This window comes from Oncorhynchus keta, chromosome 4 (assembly GCF_023373465.1).
Source record: "Oncorhynchus keta strain PuntledgeMale-10-30-2019 chromosome 4, Oket_V2, whole genome shotgun sequence".
NCBI lineage: Eukaryota > Metazoa > Chordata > Actinopteri > Salmoniformes > Salmonidae > Oncorhynchus > Oncorhynchus keta.
The window spans coordinates 74,173,888-74,190,925 of NC_068424.1; the positions used below are offsets into that span (position 1 = coordinate 74,173,888).

At 42.5% G+C, this 17,038-nt stretch overlaps 2 protein-coding genes across 3 annotated transcripts; both read left to right on the forward strand.

Moving 5' to 3' along the window:
- Nucleotides 1-918: 918 nt before the first annotated feature.
- psmd10 (proteasome 26S subunit, non-ATPase 10) lies at nucleotides 919-3,326 on the forward strand. Its single transcript, XM_035762061.2, has 5 exons — nucleotides 919-1,122; nucleotides 1,268-1,366; nucleotides 1,753-1,899; nucleotides 2,156-2,322; nucleotides 2,459-3,326. The coding sequence occupies exons 1-5, from the start codon at nucleotides 1,006-1,008 to the stop codon at nucleotides 2,616-2,618; spliced, it is 690 nt and encodes a 229-aa protein (XP_035617954.1). The 5' UTR covers nucleotides 919-1,005; the 3' UTR covers nucleotides 2,619-3,326.
- Nucleotides 3,327-8,667: 5,341 nt separating this feature from the next.
- Nucleotides 8,668-15,848, forward strand: LOC118375490 (E3 ubiquitin-protein ligase XIAP-like). Of its 2 annotated transcripts, none has more exons than XM_035762065.2 (8): nucleotides 8,668-8,865; nucleotides 10,602-10,876; nucleotides 10,990-11,554; nucleotides 11,710-11,809; nucleotides 11,903-11,981; nucleotides 12,128-12,167; nucleotides 13,940-14,168; nucleotides 14,626-14,775. In XM_035762065.2, exons 2-7 carry the CDS (start codon nucleotides 10,637-10,639, stop codon nucleotides 14,134-14,136), a joined length of 1,221 nt encoding a protein of 406 aa, XP_035617958.1. In that variant the 5' UTR covers nucleotides 8,668-8,865; nucleotides 10,602-10,636; the 3' UTR covers nucleotides 14,137-14,168; nucleotides 14,626-14,775. The 2 variants fall into 2 exon arrangements, with proteins under 2 accessions (XP_035617958.1, XP_035617957.1); XM_035762064.2 differs by having other exon boundaries at nucleotides 8,673-8,865; nucleotides 13,995-14,168; nucleotides 14,626-15,848.
- The last annotated feature ends 1,190 nt before the right edge of the window (nucleotides 15,849-17,038 follow it).

The window sequence follows — 17,038 nt, forward strand, 5'->3', positions numbered from 1 at the left end:
CAATGTCAAAATACACAACACTCATCGCCTCTTTTATTGTCAGGGCTTTGGTTATCTCTGTACTAACTGTCACCATGGAATCCATGGCAGACCTCTGTCTCCTGAACCCACTCTGACTACGCTCATCAAACCCCTGACTTCCAAGAGATACATCATTCTACTCACTATCACCTTTTCCATCAATTAACACATGTTGGATGTCAGAGCGATAGGCCTATAACTGCCCGCCCTAGCGGGATCTTTACCTGGTTTTACAAACGGTAACACAACCACACGTGTCCACCCAGCAGGAATCATCCCAGTCCTCCACAGCACCTTTTGGGATGGCAGGTAGCCTAGTGGTTAGAGCATTGGACTATTAACTGAAAGGTTGCAAGATCAAATCCCAAGCTGACAAGGTAAAAATATGTTGTTCTGCCCCTGAACAAGGCAGTTAACCCACTGTCCCTAGGCCGTCATTGAAAATAAGAATTTGTTCTTAACTGACTTGCCTAGTTAAATAATAAATAAAAAAATACAACCCTAACACTGCTTCCAACACGCTGTCTGGTGTGTGCTTAAACATCACAGAACACACACTATCTTCTCCAGGGGTAGTCTGCCCCCAGCCCTCCAACGCCCTTGTCATCTCAAACATAAAGAACTCTACATCCATTGCTTCTCTGGACTCTCCATACTCATTTAACTTTTCCCTGTCTCCTCTTACTCTGATCACACAGGTGCCTACATCTATGAACCACTGTAAATGCACCACCTAGGACATTTGCCTTTTCTTTACTTGATACAGCTGTGACGTTTCCTTTAACGTTTCATTTTCCTTTAATTAACAATCCCTCTACCAATAATGGAGCAAAATTCCCGCCATGCTGCTGTGGGAGCTTTTATTCTGAAAGCTCAATTTACGCGCACTTACACCGGAACTAGAACCTAGGTAAATTTCCTGAGTCATGTTGATGTTTATTTCAGTCCAATTTACCGCTTAGTGAGTTGAGCTTGCTCTCGTTCATGATGGAGCAAACTGTTTCAAATGTGGAAGTCTGTAATTTAGCCTTCACCGGTGAATTTGACAAATTAAAGAAATGTATTTTAACGGATAAATCGCTCGCTTGCAAAACTGACCAGGTAAATGATCAGCACTTGAAATACATTACCAGAGCTAGCTGCTTCAGGCAACAGTCAGTCAATTAGCTAGCTAGCTACATTTGCGTATACATCCACATGTCCCCTACTTATTCATCTGGTCTCCTGTGCTCTTCCCCTCTCCCAGGACCAAAGGACCGCTCTCCACTGGGCCTGCTCGGCTGGACACGTCAAGATCGTTGAGTTTCTGTTGGATTTGGGGGTGGAAGTCAACCTACAAGATGATGTAAATATTGAGAAGTCATTGTCTGCAAAATCGTACAGTTATATTGACTTGCTGTGTTGCAATAATCTGATCATTAAATCGATCTTGTAAGTACTGTAGATGTTTCAGCTATTGATGTCACTATAGTGTATTTGTACAGATGAACAGGGAAATTGGTTATAAGTGTCTTTGGTAGTATTTTCCCCAACACACGTCTATTTCTATGGGCTCTGTCAAGAGGTCTGGAGACACTGGACCTGTGTGTTACAGGAGACACACGTACTCTAACCACTGAGCCTCTGGTTCATACCTGCTCAGTTACTCCCTCTATCACTACATGACTATCCTAGAAGAAGAAGTTACTGTCCATCTGAGAGTGATGTCTCAGCTCTTGTCCTTGTCCCCAGGCCGGCTGGACTCCCCTCCACATCGCAGCATCTGCAGGCAGGGAGGAGATAGTGAAGTCACTGATTAACAAAGGAGCCCAGCTGAACTCAGTCAACCAGAACGGCTGCACCCCTCTGCACTATGCTGCCTCCAAGGACAGATATGAGGTACACCAACGCTGGGTCCACAATGTTAGACAGCTACTGTTCTGAAGTAGTCTGGTTTACTCAATACCAAGTGGGTCAGTTAGTTGGCACAGGGGCCATTAGCTCCGTCTTGGGATTGAGTGTTGCTAGTTCAATCCCTGCCAGAACCAACTATGTTCCCCTGGCTTTGCTACAATAGTTCTGCAGCTATTGAAGCAGAAAATAAGAACTGTATAACGTTATATTAATTGATCATGCAAATGGTTGTTCTTCACAGATCGCCCTCCTGTTGCTGGAGAGTGGAGCGAACCCTAATGTCACAGATAAACTGGAGTCTACTCCCCTACACAGAGCTTCAACCAAAGGCAACTGCCGTCTGATCCAGCTGCTGCTCAAACAGCGCGCTTCTACCAACATACAGGACTCTGAGGGAAACACTGCACTGTAAGCACTGGAGTGTGTGTGTGTATTGAAGTTGTGTTCTAGATGCTGTGTGTTTTACTGTGCTTAATGTTTGTGTCTGTGTGATGATGCTGTTTTCTACACTTTTTACACCATGCTAAATATTTGTCTCCCCCAGCCACCTGGCGTGTGACGAGGAGCGTGTGGAGGCAGCTAAACTCCTGGTGGAGAACGGAGCCAGCATCTACATAGAGAACAAGGAGGAGAAGACGCCATTACAGATCTCTAAAGGTGGTCTGGCCACTCTGCTGAGGAGGATCGTAGGAGGAAACGTCTGATCCACCTGACTACACACTGAAGCAGCGAGAAGATCCAGTCGACGTGGTCTAAATGGGCTTCCTCATCTCACCTCTCCATCCTTTCTCCTCATCTCTCCTTTATCTGTGCTGATTTGAGGAAACAGGATAAACTCTTCCATATTACGTTGACCTATCCTCTATATTCCAGTCCGGGGGGAGGGGACTTCCACCAGGCCAGTAACAGTTCACTGGAGATGAGGGAGAGGCGATTAGGAGATGAGGGAGAGGCGATTAGGAGATGAGGGAGAGGCGATGAGGAGATGAGGGAGAGGCGATGAGGAGATGAGGGAGAGGCGATGAGGAGGCCACTGGACTATTGACATGCAGTCTGTATGGCAGCATTTTGGTTGGAGGAAAGAGATGTTCTGACTGGATGTATATCTCAGAGACTGACCATGATAATACCCTACAGCTACTTACCAGAGAAACATATGTTGTAAGTTTGAAACTGTTCTAGAAATTCAGCTTCTTAAAACTTGTTTAAAAAAAAGATGTAATAAGTTGGTGTCTTAACAACTTGATTAAATGAATCACCTCAACTATATATGTTAATATCCAGGCCTATTTAAAACAGGTTTCACTGTCTGGATGTGTAATGTGATTTGGTAGTAAGTTCATTGCATTCATTTGATTCCAATTAAATTGATCATCTAACAAGTTACATTAAATTCCTATTTTGGTTGTGAATCTGAATGTGTCAGTTTTTGATAATGAACAGTAGTGATTGAGGAGGAGCAGGAACCGTGCTTGAACCAATAACCGTGCAGTATGGGGTGAGTGCACTATCCTGTGCCATAAAGGCTCAGACCTCTTGGCAGAGGCCATAGCACTAACCTCACATACAGCACATACTTTTACCAAAAAAAAGTCCCTTAGCCAATGTCATGTCAGCCTAATGGTTAGAGTGTTGGGCCAGTAACCGAAAGGTTGCTGGATTGAATCCTGAGCTGACAAGGTAAAAATGTGTTCTCCCCCTGAGCAAGGCAGTTCCCCACACCTCTCTGATTCAGAAGGGTTGGGTTAAATGCAAACCTCTACGTTGTTGGTGCCCCTCTAATGCTCTACCCAGCACCAATTGTATTGTGGACTTTGCTGAACTGGTACTAACCTCCATCTATTTTCTCTTCAGAGGAGACTTCTTCCTCCAGACCAAAGGGACAGTGATGTGGACCACTATGGCTCCTAATCATGCTAACCTATATCTAGGAATGTTTGAAAAACAGGTGGTGCTGAATCCAGACCTTAACCCTTTTCTCTCCAATATTCTCCTAATTCTGAGATATTTGGTGACATTTTCATGATCTATACATACACCCAGGAATAACTTTTGGAATGCCATGCTTATCTAAACTCTATGAATGAACACCTTCATTTCAGCATTAACTAGGACCTATAACAAATCTGTTTTTTTTAAATGTGATGGTGATTAAGGACAAACCTCCCTCTCTACAGATCTCTATAGGAAACCTATGAACAGGAATACCCTCCTTAGAGGTAACAGCTTTCATCTACGTCCACTTATTAAAAGTCTCCTTATAAGTCAATTCAGTCGTGGCAGAAGAATATGCATCTCTGATGCTGCTTATCTAAAACAGACCACGGACCTCAACACAAAGATTTTTAAGGAAAGGGGGTACAAAGATAATTGGGTAAAATGCTAATGATCGTTTTGAAGGACGGACACAGCTGGAAAGCCTAAAACCAAAAGTCAAAGTCAAAGCAGAACATGCCCCATCATGCTTTACCCAATACTCACCATTGGGGAAGGCATTGAAGGACATTATCAGGAAGCACTGGAACATTATTGATACTGGCCCACAACTGAAACCCATATTTAAATATTCCCCACGTATGGTTTTTAAAAGACCTCCAAAGGTAAGCGATATTGTGGTTAAATCTGATTACCCACCAGAGAAAATGAAACTTTTTGGGATTCCGGAGGGTAATTACAAATGTGGCCAATGTGCTCAATCAGCTTTACGTACAAATGCAACTAATTTACCCACAACCCCCCACACAGGACAAAGATTTAACATCAAGGGCCTGATTACCTGCATGTCCACCAATGTTATTTCCATGTTGAAATGTCCCTGTGGTCTGTCTTGAATAGGGAAACCCTGTAGAAGCCGTAAGACACGGCTCAATGAGCACCGCAGAAATATACAGACAGGTGAGACAAAACATCAGGTTGTACAAGCTGAACTTCCTATTAGTTCTCTGAGATACATTGGAATAGAAATGGTCAAGATGTCATGCAGGGGAGGGACATTGAGAGGAAACTTCTTCATGTTTATTCCATGTGTAACTCTGTTGTTGTCTGTGTCACACTGCTATGCTTTATCTTGGCCAGGTCGCAGTTGCAAATGAGAACTTGTTCTCAACTAGCCTACCTGGTTAAATAAAGGTGAAATAAAAATATCTTTCTGGATCCACAGGTTGAACACGCCTTTCATCTTGACCTTAATGAGGAGTTTGACTTGAAACTGTTTTTATAGTTTCAATAATTCAAATTATTATAATTTTTAAAAATCCTATTTGACTATTGTATGTATATTACTATAAATATTGATCACATATTTTGATACATTGAATGTTAATATTGTGAAACTATGTTATACATTTTTTTACCTCCTGTTTCAGGAAGTGATGTCACTGGGTACTGCCTCTTTATATAGGACCTTCCATCACCACCTGGGATATGGATGCCTGATGAAGACCTACGGGTCATAACGTTGTAAATAAATGTCACCTGAGAGAATAAGAAGCACTGTGCTTCGTTTTCCTTTCTGTTTTCCATGAGTTTGTCTACAACTCCAGCAGAAAGTACCTGGATGTGCAGATGTTCTTCAGCTTTTGAGCTAACGTAGGCTAATGTGATTAGTATGAGGTTGGAAGTAACAAAACAAATCCCAGGACATAGACCTATCTGATATGGGCAGAAAGCTTCATTTCTTGTTAATCTAACTGCACTGTCCAATTTACAGTAGCTATTACAGTGAAACAATACCATGCTATTGTTTAAGGAGAGTGCACAAGTATGAACTTGAAAATGTATTAATAAACCAATTAGGCACATGTTGGCAGTCTTGATACATTTTGAACAGAAATAAAATGGTTAATTGGATCAGTTTAAATTTGGCACATACACTACTGCCATCTAGTGGCCTAAATCTACAATAATACATTATGGTCTTTCTCTTACATTTTAAAGATGGTACCAAAAAAAACAACGTTTGTTTCCTTTATATGATCTTTTACCAGATCTAATGTGTTATATTCTCCTACACTAATTTCACATTTCCACAAACTTGTGAAACAAAGTGTTTCCTTTCAAATGGTATCAAGAAATGTATATCCTTGCTTCAGGTCCTGAGCTACAGGCAGTTACATTTGATATGTCAATTTAAAAAAGGTTCAGATCCTTGAGGTTTAAATGCGGAAGACACATTTCAGTTGAAGGATTTCAATTGTCGAACTGACTAGATATCAGTTTTCTGGCACACAGAGCTGCTGAGGCACCACCCAAGTGGCTGATACACAGAGTGGAAGAGGAGAAGTTCAGTGGCTATAAGAGCTATGCTTTCTTGGGCAGGAGCTTATTGGAGCTGAGTAACTGCACCGCAAATGTTCTACTGCTTGAGCTCCTGTTCCTCTTGTAGAATATTAGCTCAAACGTATTGTTGAGTTCCTGCACCTAAACTGTAAACAGTACCGACACCCAAAATGAGTACCGGCACCTATTTCAGTCCAAGCCGAGCGCTGTATAAGAGTCAGGCTGGTTCCCAGACTTGCTCTCTACAAGATCATCAGCAGACTCCATCATCGACCATCCTCTGACCAGCTGTCTCCACTCAAGCCATAAATAAACTGAGCCTCTCTTCTGAGGATGCAGCTTTCAAAGACTTGGCCTCTATTGGTTGACCTGTCATGATATTATTGCTTGTCTGTTTTTTGCTCTTGAAGCGCTTTGAGATTCTATGAAAATCACTGTGGAAATGTAATAAATAATAATTATTATTATAGGCTATTTGTTCATTGAATCGGTCATAAAAATACATTTTGGGTAGGAGGATGTTTGGATTAATGAACAACTCCAAATATGGAATTAAATGACAGCATCACATTTCCGATGTCACATAGGCCTAATGTGTAAACTTCACAGAAAGTCTGGGGTGGTTTTAGAAAGAAGGATCTGTGCTGTTTCACCTTTAAAACCATGGAAATGCCCATATTCTTCCCATATCACTTTTGTTTTGGTCAGGGTTTACAATATCTCTCTCTCACTTTATGTGTGTAGACTTGGGAGAAACAAATGGTGGATAATTGGTTTGAACATATAACATAAAAAGCAGGCCTTTTTGCCTCACTTGTTGAAAGTCAATGTATAGCCAAAGACTATCTATTATGTTGACAAGATGGTCGAGTGACTGCTCTAACAATGGAAATACATGGCCTCAAACATGGAAGGGAGGCGAGGTGTGACCATTCTAGCCAATGAGAGGGCAAATAGGTGTGAACAACAGGCACAACTCCAATAATATATATATATATATATTTTTTTTTCAAAGTTTCCCGAGATACCACGAACATCCACTTATATCTGTGCAGTCATAACAACCTAGCCATTACGAAACGTATATTCTATCAAATAAGCAAATTAGCAATTACATTTTTTTGTTGACCAAATTCGACACTCATTGATATTCATACAAAAGTTCCTCACTTTGTGGCATTATTTTCGTGGACAGGTTTTGGTTAGAGTAAACCCTATCGCTTCGCCTCTTCCTCTCTGGTATAGCCTACATCTCTGTCCATATATCCACTTTCATCAAAACAGCCTATTACTCATTTCTCATTTCTCATTTTTTATTTGATTTATTTCACCTTTATTTAACAAGGTAGGCCAGTTGAGAACAAGTTCTCATTTCCAACTGCGACCTGGCCAAGATAAGGCAAAGCAGTGCGACAAAAACAACAGAGTTACACATAAACAAACGTACAGTCAATAACACAATAGAAAAAGATATGTACAATGTGTGCAAATGTAGAAGAGTAGGGAGGTAAGGCAATAAATAGGCCCTAGAAGTGAAAATAATTACAATTTAGCATTAATACTTGAATGATGCATGTGCAGATGATGATGTGCAAGTAGAGATACTGTGGTGCAAAAGAGAAAGCAGGTAAGTAATAATATGGGGATGAGGTAGTTGGGTGTGCTATTTACAGATTGGCTGTGTACAGGTATAGTGATCGGTAAGCTGCTCCGACAGCTGATGCTTAAAGTTGGAGAGGGAGATATAAGACTCCAGCTTCAGAGATTTTTGCAATTAGTTCCAGTTATTGGCAGCAGAGAACTGGAAGGAAAGGCGGCCAAAGGTAGTGTTGGCTTTGGGAATGACCAGTGCAATACACCTGCTGGTGTGCTATTGCTTTGGTGACCAGTGAGCTGAGATAAGGCGGGGCTTTACCTAGCAAAGACTTATAGATGACCTGGAGCCAGTGGGTTTGGCGATGGATATGTAGTGAGGGCCAGCCAATGAGAGCATACAGATCACAGTGGTGGGTTTCGACCCCAATGTAATGTAAATGCCGCGTTCAAATACTAGTCGGAACTGGGACTTGCCTATTCAGGGTTGTCAAACTCATTCCATGGAGGGCCGATTGTCTGCAGATTTTTCATTTAAAAATATAAAAAAATATATGCCATTTAGCAGACGCTTTTATCCAAAGCGACTTATAGTCATGTGTGCATACATTCTACGTAAGCTCTAGACATCCAGGTGTGGTGAGTTCCTTGCTAATTAGTGACCTTAATTCATCAATCAAGTACAAGGGAGGAGCGAAACCCTGCAGACACTGTCCTCTGTGGAATAAGTTTGACAGTTAAGTTTGGTTGTAGTTATAGACGTGCGACGTTCAACCATTTAGCAAGTCAGAAATGTCAGTTTCCTAGTTCTGATTTGAACTTGAACACAGCAAAACGACGCACTAATCCCCCATACTTCCCCCCTTTCTGTTCTACGTCATAAACTATCTATTTCCACAATGGTGGTCAGGTGGCCTGCGCCTTTACTGGTGCGCAGAACAACACCAACGCTGAATTTACTTCCCCAAACCATGGTTAAATAGTCTGGTCAAAAAATACTGGCCATCTATCTTATTTGGAAAGAAGACAGACAGCATTCAATACCTCAGAGGCACTAGGTGACATCCAAGCTTTTCCAAGGTATGTGTATTGGGTATGTCTTTGCATGCATTTTCAACTGTTACGGTTGACAGCTCGTCGCTCGTGCTACGTTACTGTCTATGGCGAAACAGCTTAATATCGACTGATCAAAGGGCATTTAACGTTGGTTTGTTTGTTTTCGTTATTAGACAACGTTGTTTTTGTTTTATTGAACTATGTCCTAAATATCATTGGAAGAGTGCGTAATCCCTGACAGCGCGCATCCATGCCCAGCAGAATACTCAACTGTCAAACGGGACAATCGGCAGCACATTGCGATCCGCGTCAACCTATATTTATGTTTGCCGCTTTTGTCTGACTATAGACACAAACAAGAGCCTGTGAACTTTCCAGAATGTACGTGGCCGTCCATCTGACTGTTGCGATTGAGTGGGAACAGTGAGTCGGAGTGGAGTTTGAACCAATGACACAGCGATAGTGTGCGGAAAAGGTCACCCAGACCCCTTGGCATGCACTTTGCACACATATGGTCAGCCTATTGCTGTCATTCGACCAAGTGGCGCCACATCCATACATACATCCATCCATATCTATCCTCCCTGTTCATTGAGATTAAGGTTCAGCTCTGGTCAGTAACAGACGGGCCACACATAAGTACTAAGCTGTAGTTATAGTTATACAATCATGAAAAGCGAGCCAGTTCATAGTCAAGAATATGTTATGCTCAGGGCCCTGTTTATGATGATGCCATCCACATGATGCCTTTTGGAGCTGTCAGGGAGAGCATGGGATGAGTGGATACAGCACATTTTCCTAGGACATCATCACATATTTACTCATCTGTTTTCACAGCAATGTGGCAGGTTCATATTAGTGTGAGAGTGCTGCCTGCCAAACCATGACAACCTCCAGTCTAACTGGGTTTTTAAGTCTGAAGCTTGCCTTGCTTGCTGCGATGGGGATGGCAGGTATACAAACGATTAAAACCAGCATGACCAATATTGATTGGTAGCATTGACAGTAGCCAACTTCTATTCAATAGAAATGATTGTTCTATGTTTGGTAGCCTGGGTGCCTGTCTTATCTAAACTAACGCAAGGCAGCGATGTACTATATGTAATTGATTGCATTACTGTTGATAGCAGGAACAGTGATGGGATTGGATCATATTTGATTGGAGAATACAGCCTGAGGTGAAATATCTGACTGTTCTAACTGACAATGGTTCCTGATCCTCCCTGTTGGTGGAGGTGTGTTAGGTGTGAAAGTAGCATAACGCCTAGCCTACAGTAGCCCAACAATGATAAGGCTGGGTATTGATTGTGTTGCAACACACTACTCAAAGAGGGCTGATTGATTCACTTCAAAGTAAGCGTTTTGTAACTCCTTTCCTACGAAATGCTGAGCTTTGTTGATCATAGGAACGAATGGAAAACTGAGGCCAGTGCTCACTTAAGATAATAGTTACATTTGGCTGTGTGTGTCATTGTGTGCTCGCTGTGTGTGTTATGGTCTATGTATTCCTGTGGTGAGCAGGGCGGCCTAGTAGTGTGAGAACATATCCTAGAGCCTGTTCCTGCCTCCCCACCCCTCACATGTAACAGCCAACGCCTCCATGTGACCATAGCAATGTGCACATTGCCATCTAGTGGTACTCTAGCAAATACAATGCTCTCTCTTGTCAAACGTATGCATTTACATGGTGTCTGTCCAGATTCCTGATAGCTTGTTCACTAGCGCCTCTAGAAATGACTTTATATATATATATTTTTCAGTTCATTCATCCTAGGCAGCCCAGCCCTGTGTCGTGATGTCAGGACCCGGGAGAGACAGTGATCTGGAGTCGGACCACGCAGTAGACTGGTCCATGATGGACATGCGGCTGGACTCGTTCCGGGGTTCCCCCCTGGCCCAGCAGGTGTCATCGGAGAGGCTGGCCCGCGCTGGGTTCTACTTCACGGGACAGGCCGACAAGGTGCGCTGCTTCAGTTGCCACAAGACTGTAGAGAACTGGCGTGGAGGTGACGCACCCGTGGAGAGGCACGCGGAGGTGAGGGTGAAAAGGGGATGATGATGATGTGCAAAACTTTTTTGTATTTATTTTGTATTTTTCCATTATCTCATGTTTCTGCCAAATTATCATACAATGTTGCAATGTTTCAGGTCTCCCCCAGCTGTAAGTTCCTGAGCTGCACCCATCGATCCAGGGTTAACTCTCTTCAAGGTGCCATGCTGACCAATGAAACCTCATACAACGAAGACGCTGAGGACATGGAGTTCCGCCTGAGGACGGGAGAGGTGGTAGACGATACCACCTACCCCATGGCCCCGCACATGGCCAGCGAAGACTCCCGGTTCAACACCTTCGGCCCGTGGCCCTCCACATCCCCGGTCCGACCTAGAGAGCTGGCCCAGGCGGGGCTCTTCTATCTGGGGGAGGGAGACCAGGTGCAGTGCTTCTGCTGTGGAAGGATGCTGAAGGGCTGGGAGGCTGGGGACACTGCGTGGGGAGAGCACTCCAAACACTACCCCTACTGCTTCTTCATCCTGGGGCATGATGTGGGGAACCTCCCCTCTCAGAGGGGGAGGGAGGTGGAGGAGACCAGGCCATGCCTGGGTCCTCGGGTCCCCATGCAGAGCTTTGAGGAGAGGCTAGGCAGCTTTGCAGGAATCCAGCACCACCCTATTGACCACGAGAGGCTGGCCAGAGCAGGCTTCTACAACACAGGTGAGACCTGGGAGTGGGGTAGACAAGAGCTTTGGCTGTGAGAAAAGTCATTAACAAATACAATTCCTGCTTACCATTACTTGCTACAGTAAAAGGGCCAGGGTGGAGTTGATATAGAAAGTACTGGGTATATTTTCTAATGTGTGTTGGTGCAGGTGCACCAGACCATGTGGGGTGTTTCCGCTGTGGTGGAGGTCTGAAGGGCTGGCAGCAGGATGAGGATCCCTGGGAGGAGCACGCCAAACACTATCCTGGGTAAAAACACACTCACCCACAAGTAGAAAGTAAACAACCATATGCATGCTTCTTCTCCCTGTCACTAACATTGCGTGTCATGTTTTAATCCAGGTGCAGTTTTCTACTGGCTGAGAAAGGACAGGAGTTCGTCAGCAGCGTTCAGCTACAAGGTCCTGGCCGGAACAATGCTGTAAGTCTCCAAGACTTCATCCTCCTAACCCTAACCTCTAACCCCTAAACCTCTAACCCCTAAACCTGTGGTCAAACATATTAAACTGCACCCATCCTTGCATGACTCCTACCATATCAAATTCATTCCTTCTATTGATTTCCCAGGCTTCAAGTCACCTAAATGGATGTTCAAGTCGTGAGACTGGTAAAACCATTTTTTGATGTAACATAAACATTTTTGTAAAGTTGTACCCCTTTCACTTTTGTTTTGGAACTTTAGCTAAAGGTATTGTTAGATTATATATATATATGCAGTACCTGTCAAAAGTTGGCACACCTACTCATTCAAGAGTTTTTCTTCACTTTTACTATTTTCTACATTGTAAAATAATTGTGAAGGCATAAAAATTAAGAAAACACATATGGAATCATGTAGTAACCAAAAACGTATTAAACAAATCAAAATATATTTGAGACACTTGATGACAGCTTTGCACAATCTTGGCATTCTCTCAACCAGCTTCACCTGGAATGCTTTTCCAACAGTCTTGAAGGAGTTCCCACATATACTGAGCACTTGTTGGCTGCTTTTCCTTCACTCTGTGGTTCAATTAATCTCAAACCATCTCAATTGGGTTGAGGTTGAGTGATTGGTCAAATAGCCCTTACACAGCCTGGAGGTGTGTTTTGGGTCATTGTCCTGTTGAAAAACAAATTATAGTCCCACTAAGCGCAAATCAGATGAGATGGCGTATTGCAGCAGAATTCTGTGGTAGCCAGGCTGGTTAAGTGTGCCTTGAATTCTAAATGAATCACTAACGGTGTAACCGGCAAAGCACCATCACACCTCCTACTCTATGCGTCATGGTGGGAACCACACTTGTCATCAGTTCACCTACCCTGCGTCTCACAAAGACACTGCGGTTGGAACCAAAAATCTCAAATTTGGACAGATTTCCACTGGTCTAATGTCCATTGCTCATGTTTCTTGGCCAAAGCAAGTCTCTTCTTATTATTGGTGTCCTTTAGTAGTGGTTTCTTTGCAGCAATTTGACCATGAAGGCCTGTTTCACGCAGTCTCTTCTGAACAGTTGATGTATCTGTTACTTGAATTCTGTAAATCATTTATTTAGACTGCAATTTCTGAGGCTGGTAACTCTAATGAACTTATCCTCTGCAGCAGAGGTATCTCTTGGTCTTTCCTGTGGTGGTCCTCATAGCGCTTGATGGCTTTTGCGACTGCACTTGAAGAAACCTTCAAAGTTCCTGATTGACTGACCTTCATATTTTAAAGTAATGATGGAATGTCGTTTCTCTTTGCTTATTTGAGCTGTTCCTGCCATAATATGGACTTGGTCTTTCACCAAATAGGGCGATCTTCTGTATACCACCCCTACCTTGTCACAACACAACTGATTGGCTCAAATGCATAATAAGGAAAGAAATTCCACAAATTAACTTTTAACAAGGCACACCTGTTAATTGAAATGCATTCCAGGTGGTTGAGAGAATGCCAAGAGTGTGCAAAGCTGTTATCAAGGCAAATTTAATTTTAATTTAATTTGTTTTTAAATTGTACCTTTATTTAACCAGGCAAGTCAGTTAAGAACACATTCTTATTTTCAATGACGGCCTGGGAACAGTGGGTTAACTGCCTGTTCAGGGGCAGAACGACAGATTTGTACCTTGTCAGCTCGGGGGTTTGAACTCGCAACCTTCCGGTTACTAGTCCAACGCTCTAACCACTAGGCTACGCTGCCGCAAAGGGTGGCTTCTTTCAAGAATCTCAAATATAAAATATATACTTTGATTTAACACTTTTTGTGGTTGGATACTACATGATTCCATATGTTATTTCATAGTTTTGATGTCTTCACTATTCTACAATGTAGAAAATAGCAAAAATAAAGAAAAACCCTTGAATGAGTTGGTGTGTCCTAATGTTTGACTGGTACTGTATATATATCTCTCTCACAGGGTGCTATTTCCAACACCTACTAGTACATGCTCAGTCTCCTCCCTCTCTCGACAGAGGTGCTGCAGTCAGCCAATGCCCAGAAGGCGGTGGAGATGGGTCTGGAGCCTGCCTTGGTAGAGAGGACAATACAGGAGAGGATACGCAGGGATGGGACAGGTTACTCCACCCTGGAAACTCTGCTGCAGGACTGCTTTAACAGAGATCCTGACAGCGACACAGAGAACCATGGTATGTGTCTCATAAGGGGGGGAACTGTTAACATTGCTTGGTAGTATCATTATATCAGGGCACTGTTCTATTATACTGTAAACCTCAATACCAGTTTTAAGTCAAATAAATTCCTGAATTTATTCCACAGGATTTTGCAGTTTGACCTAGTTTATCCAGTAACAGTGCTATTCACACTGTAGGCCTACATGAGGCTTGGCTATAGAAAGAACATTCAAAAATATATATTATAATAATATTTAACCTTCATTTAGGCAAGTCAGTTAAGAACAAATTCTTATTTACAATGACAGCCTTGTTCAGGGGATTCGATCTAGCAACCTTTTGGGTTACTGGCCCAACTCTAATAACCACTAGGCTACCTGCCGCCCCTCAAAACATAATAGAGTTGTGTTTGTCAGTATTCTAACTACTTCATTGTGCTCGGTTACCAACTGCTGTTTCTCCCCTATTTCAGACGAGGGTCCCCTTGAGAAGCTACGGAAGCTGCAGAGGGAGAAACAGTGCAAAGTGTGTATGGACAGAGACATCTGCATCGTCTTCATTCCCTGTGGGCACCTGGTCGTCTGCAAGGAGTGTTCCGAGGCCCTTGACAAGTGTCCCATCTGCTGTTGTGCCATCACACAAAAGCTCAAGACATACATCTCCTAACATGCAACCTGGTGCCAGGGATTGTCATCTCAGAGTAGGAGTGCTGACCAAGGGCCAGGTCCTGCCTCTTAATCATTATGTTTTAAAAGGCAAAAGTGATCCTAGATCAGCACCTAATATGAGATGTTTAAATAATGTGGGCCCAAGAGGATGAGAGACTTTTTTTTTTAAATGGCAATGTTGCTTTACCTTCTCAATTATTTTATTAACACATGCTTTCCTACTACAAATGTACATAAAGATATTTTATTTGAGGAGAACCACTGTAAATATGAATAAGAGAATCATGAGAAGTGTGGGGATTTTGTTTTTCAATGATTGTTTTAAAGATGACAGACACTTCCTTGTTATGTGATGTAGTGTTCGCTCACTGATACAATACCCAAGAGGCAATGGGCCTCAATCTTCAAACCAAGATGAGAAACTAAGGTTGAGACTAGATGGAGTACAGCTACGGACAGAAGGGACTTTACGTAGCAGGTTAGCAGAACTAATGAAGGTGAGTCAAAAAGGCAACTTCTTGTCAATGGCTGTACTCTATACACCCACAGTTCTGATACTTCTGCTGTACAGAACCATGATCTACCATTGCAGTTATCAACAGTGCCTTTTCCAAATAGTTTAATTTACTTAGTGTATATTTTCTTTATTCTGACTATTATGCCATTTCCATGTTTTTGTCATATTTCTCTTAATATTATGAAGTTGTTGACTGGGCTTTCCTTATTGGTTTGCAAATCATGAGTTTCTCGTTAGTTTGTAAATGACAGGTTTCTGAAATAGAAGTCCTGAGGGTTCCCAAACATATGTTCCTTAGGCCAACTAGTATGCTTTCACTTGTATGATTCCTTGTGTGCTCTGTGAATAAATGGATGAATTGTATACTTGGATCAATTTCCATTATTTAGGTATAACTGCATAACTGATATCATGTTATTCTGGAATTAATCTTTCCTTTGCACATCAGTGCAACTCCTGTTTGACGGAAAGTGGACGAAAAGTGAAAAATAAATCATGTTTTAAAAAATATCTGTACTTTCATGTATGCTACTAACACTACTTACGCTGCTATTACTAACACTACCTACGCTGCTATTACTAACACTACCTACGCTGCTATTACTAATGCTACAAATATTACTAACGCAGGATAAATAAATCGGTTCTGCGCAGACCTCTACTGTGCACCATGACAGTGAAGCCTGTAATGTTAGAGCTGTTTATTACTGTGCCAGTGTGAAAAGTAGGGAATTAGCTAGGGAAACTGATAGATCAATAACATTGCCATACTGACTAATAAAACTCACACTGCAATGAAAAAAACGTCTGGCTTCATTGTTTGATTCAGGTCTAGTGTGATTGAGGAAAAATAGCTAAAGTTGGCCAGCTCTCTCTCGAACAGTACACCAACTGGAGAAAGCTAGCCAAGTTAATTTACTTTGGGACAAAACAAAAGCTACAAAACATTTCTACACAAACAGCTGTTAGTAATAATTGCCACCTCATATTGCTATCTATCTGATAACTAGAGGCTAAAGCTGACCTGGCTGTGGTAGCTACTAGTTAGTGTAGCTTATATATTCACCTCAGTTAAGAGGGAATGAAACATTAGCTAACATTACATGTCAGTTACAATACTAGCTCAGCACTGCAAATAAACAATAGTTCAAAAAAATTATGTAAAGTTAAACAGCATTTACCTTGACAGCTAAATCAGTAAACTAATGAGTAGCCAGTTTCTGCTCTGCTTGCTTTTACAACTCGGTGAATGAGCGCAACACAAACACACTGACCTAAGCTCAACTCTCCAGTGCTGGTCCAGACAGCCTTCCAGAAGCTTTGCCTTCACATAGCCTGTCTGCCAACTCTGTGGTGTCTGTGAGTCCTAAATACAGCCTGATGACCACTCCAAACAGCCAATCTGACCGCTCGGAGGCGTCCGCATGGTCCTAAAGCACACCATTGCCGTTTTTTGTATCACATTGCAATGATAAAACTTGTGGTGGGGGGGCAATTTCAGAATGTGGTGGGGACATGACCCCTGTATCAAACCCCAAACCCTGGCCTGTTTGGTCTTTGCAAGCGTATCCGGAAGTCTTGCGATGTTGCGCCTTTAGGTTTAGAAACTCAGCAGTAGGGCCATCCAACCCCCATCTGTCACGTACTTGCTGGTAGCTGGCAGCTGCACAGCTTGTAAATAACCGCTAGATGTCAGATCA

Bases quoted from the DNA above. Each gene is read 5' to 3' on its own strand.
- psmd10 (XM_035762061.2), top strand. From the start codon at position 1,006: ATGATGGAGCAAACTGTTTCAAATGTGGAAGTCTGTAATTTAGCCTTC. The intron at 1,367-1,752 runs GTAAATATTGAG...CCTTGTCCCCAG, and splicing joins AAGTCAACCTACAAGATGAT to GCCGGCTGGACTCCCCTCCA. The intron at 1,900-2,155 runs GTACACCAACGC...TGTTCTTCACAG, and splicing joins CCTCCAAGGACAGATATGAG to ATCGCCCTCCTGTTGCTGGA.
- LOC118375490 (XM_035762064.2), top strand. From the start codon at position 10,637: ATGTCAGGACCCGGGAGAGACAGTGATCTGGAGTCGGACCACGCAGTA. The intron at 10,877-10,989 runs GTGAGGGTGAAA...GCAATGTTTCAG, and splicing joins CCGTGGAGAGGCACGCGGAG to GTCTCCCCCAGCTGTAAGTT. The intron at 11,555-11,709 runs GTGAGACCTGGG...GTGTTGGTGCAG, and splicing joins AGCAGGCTTCTACAACACAG to GTGCACCAGACCATGTGGGG.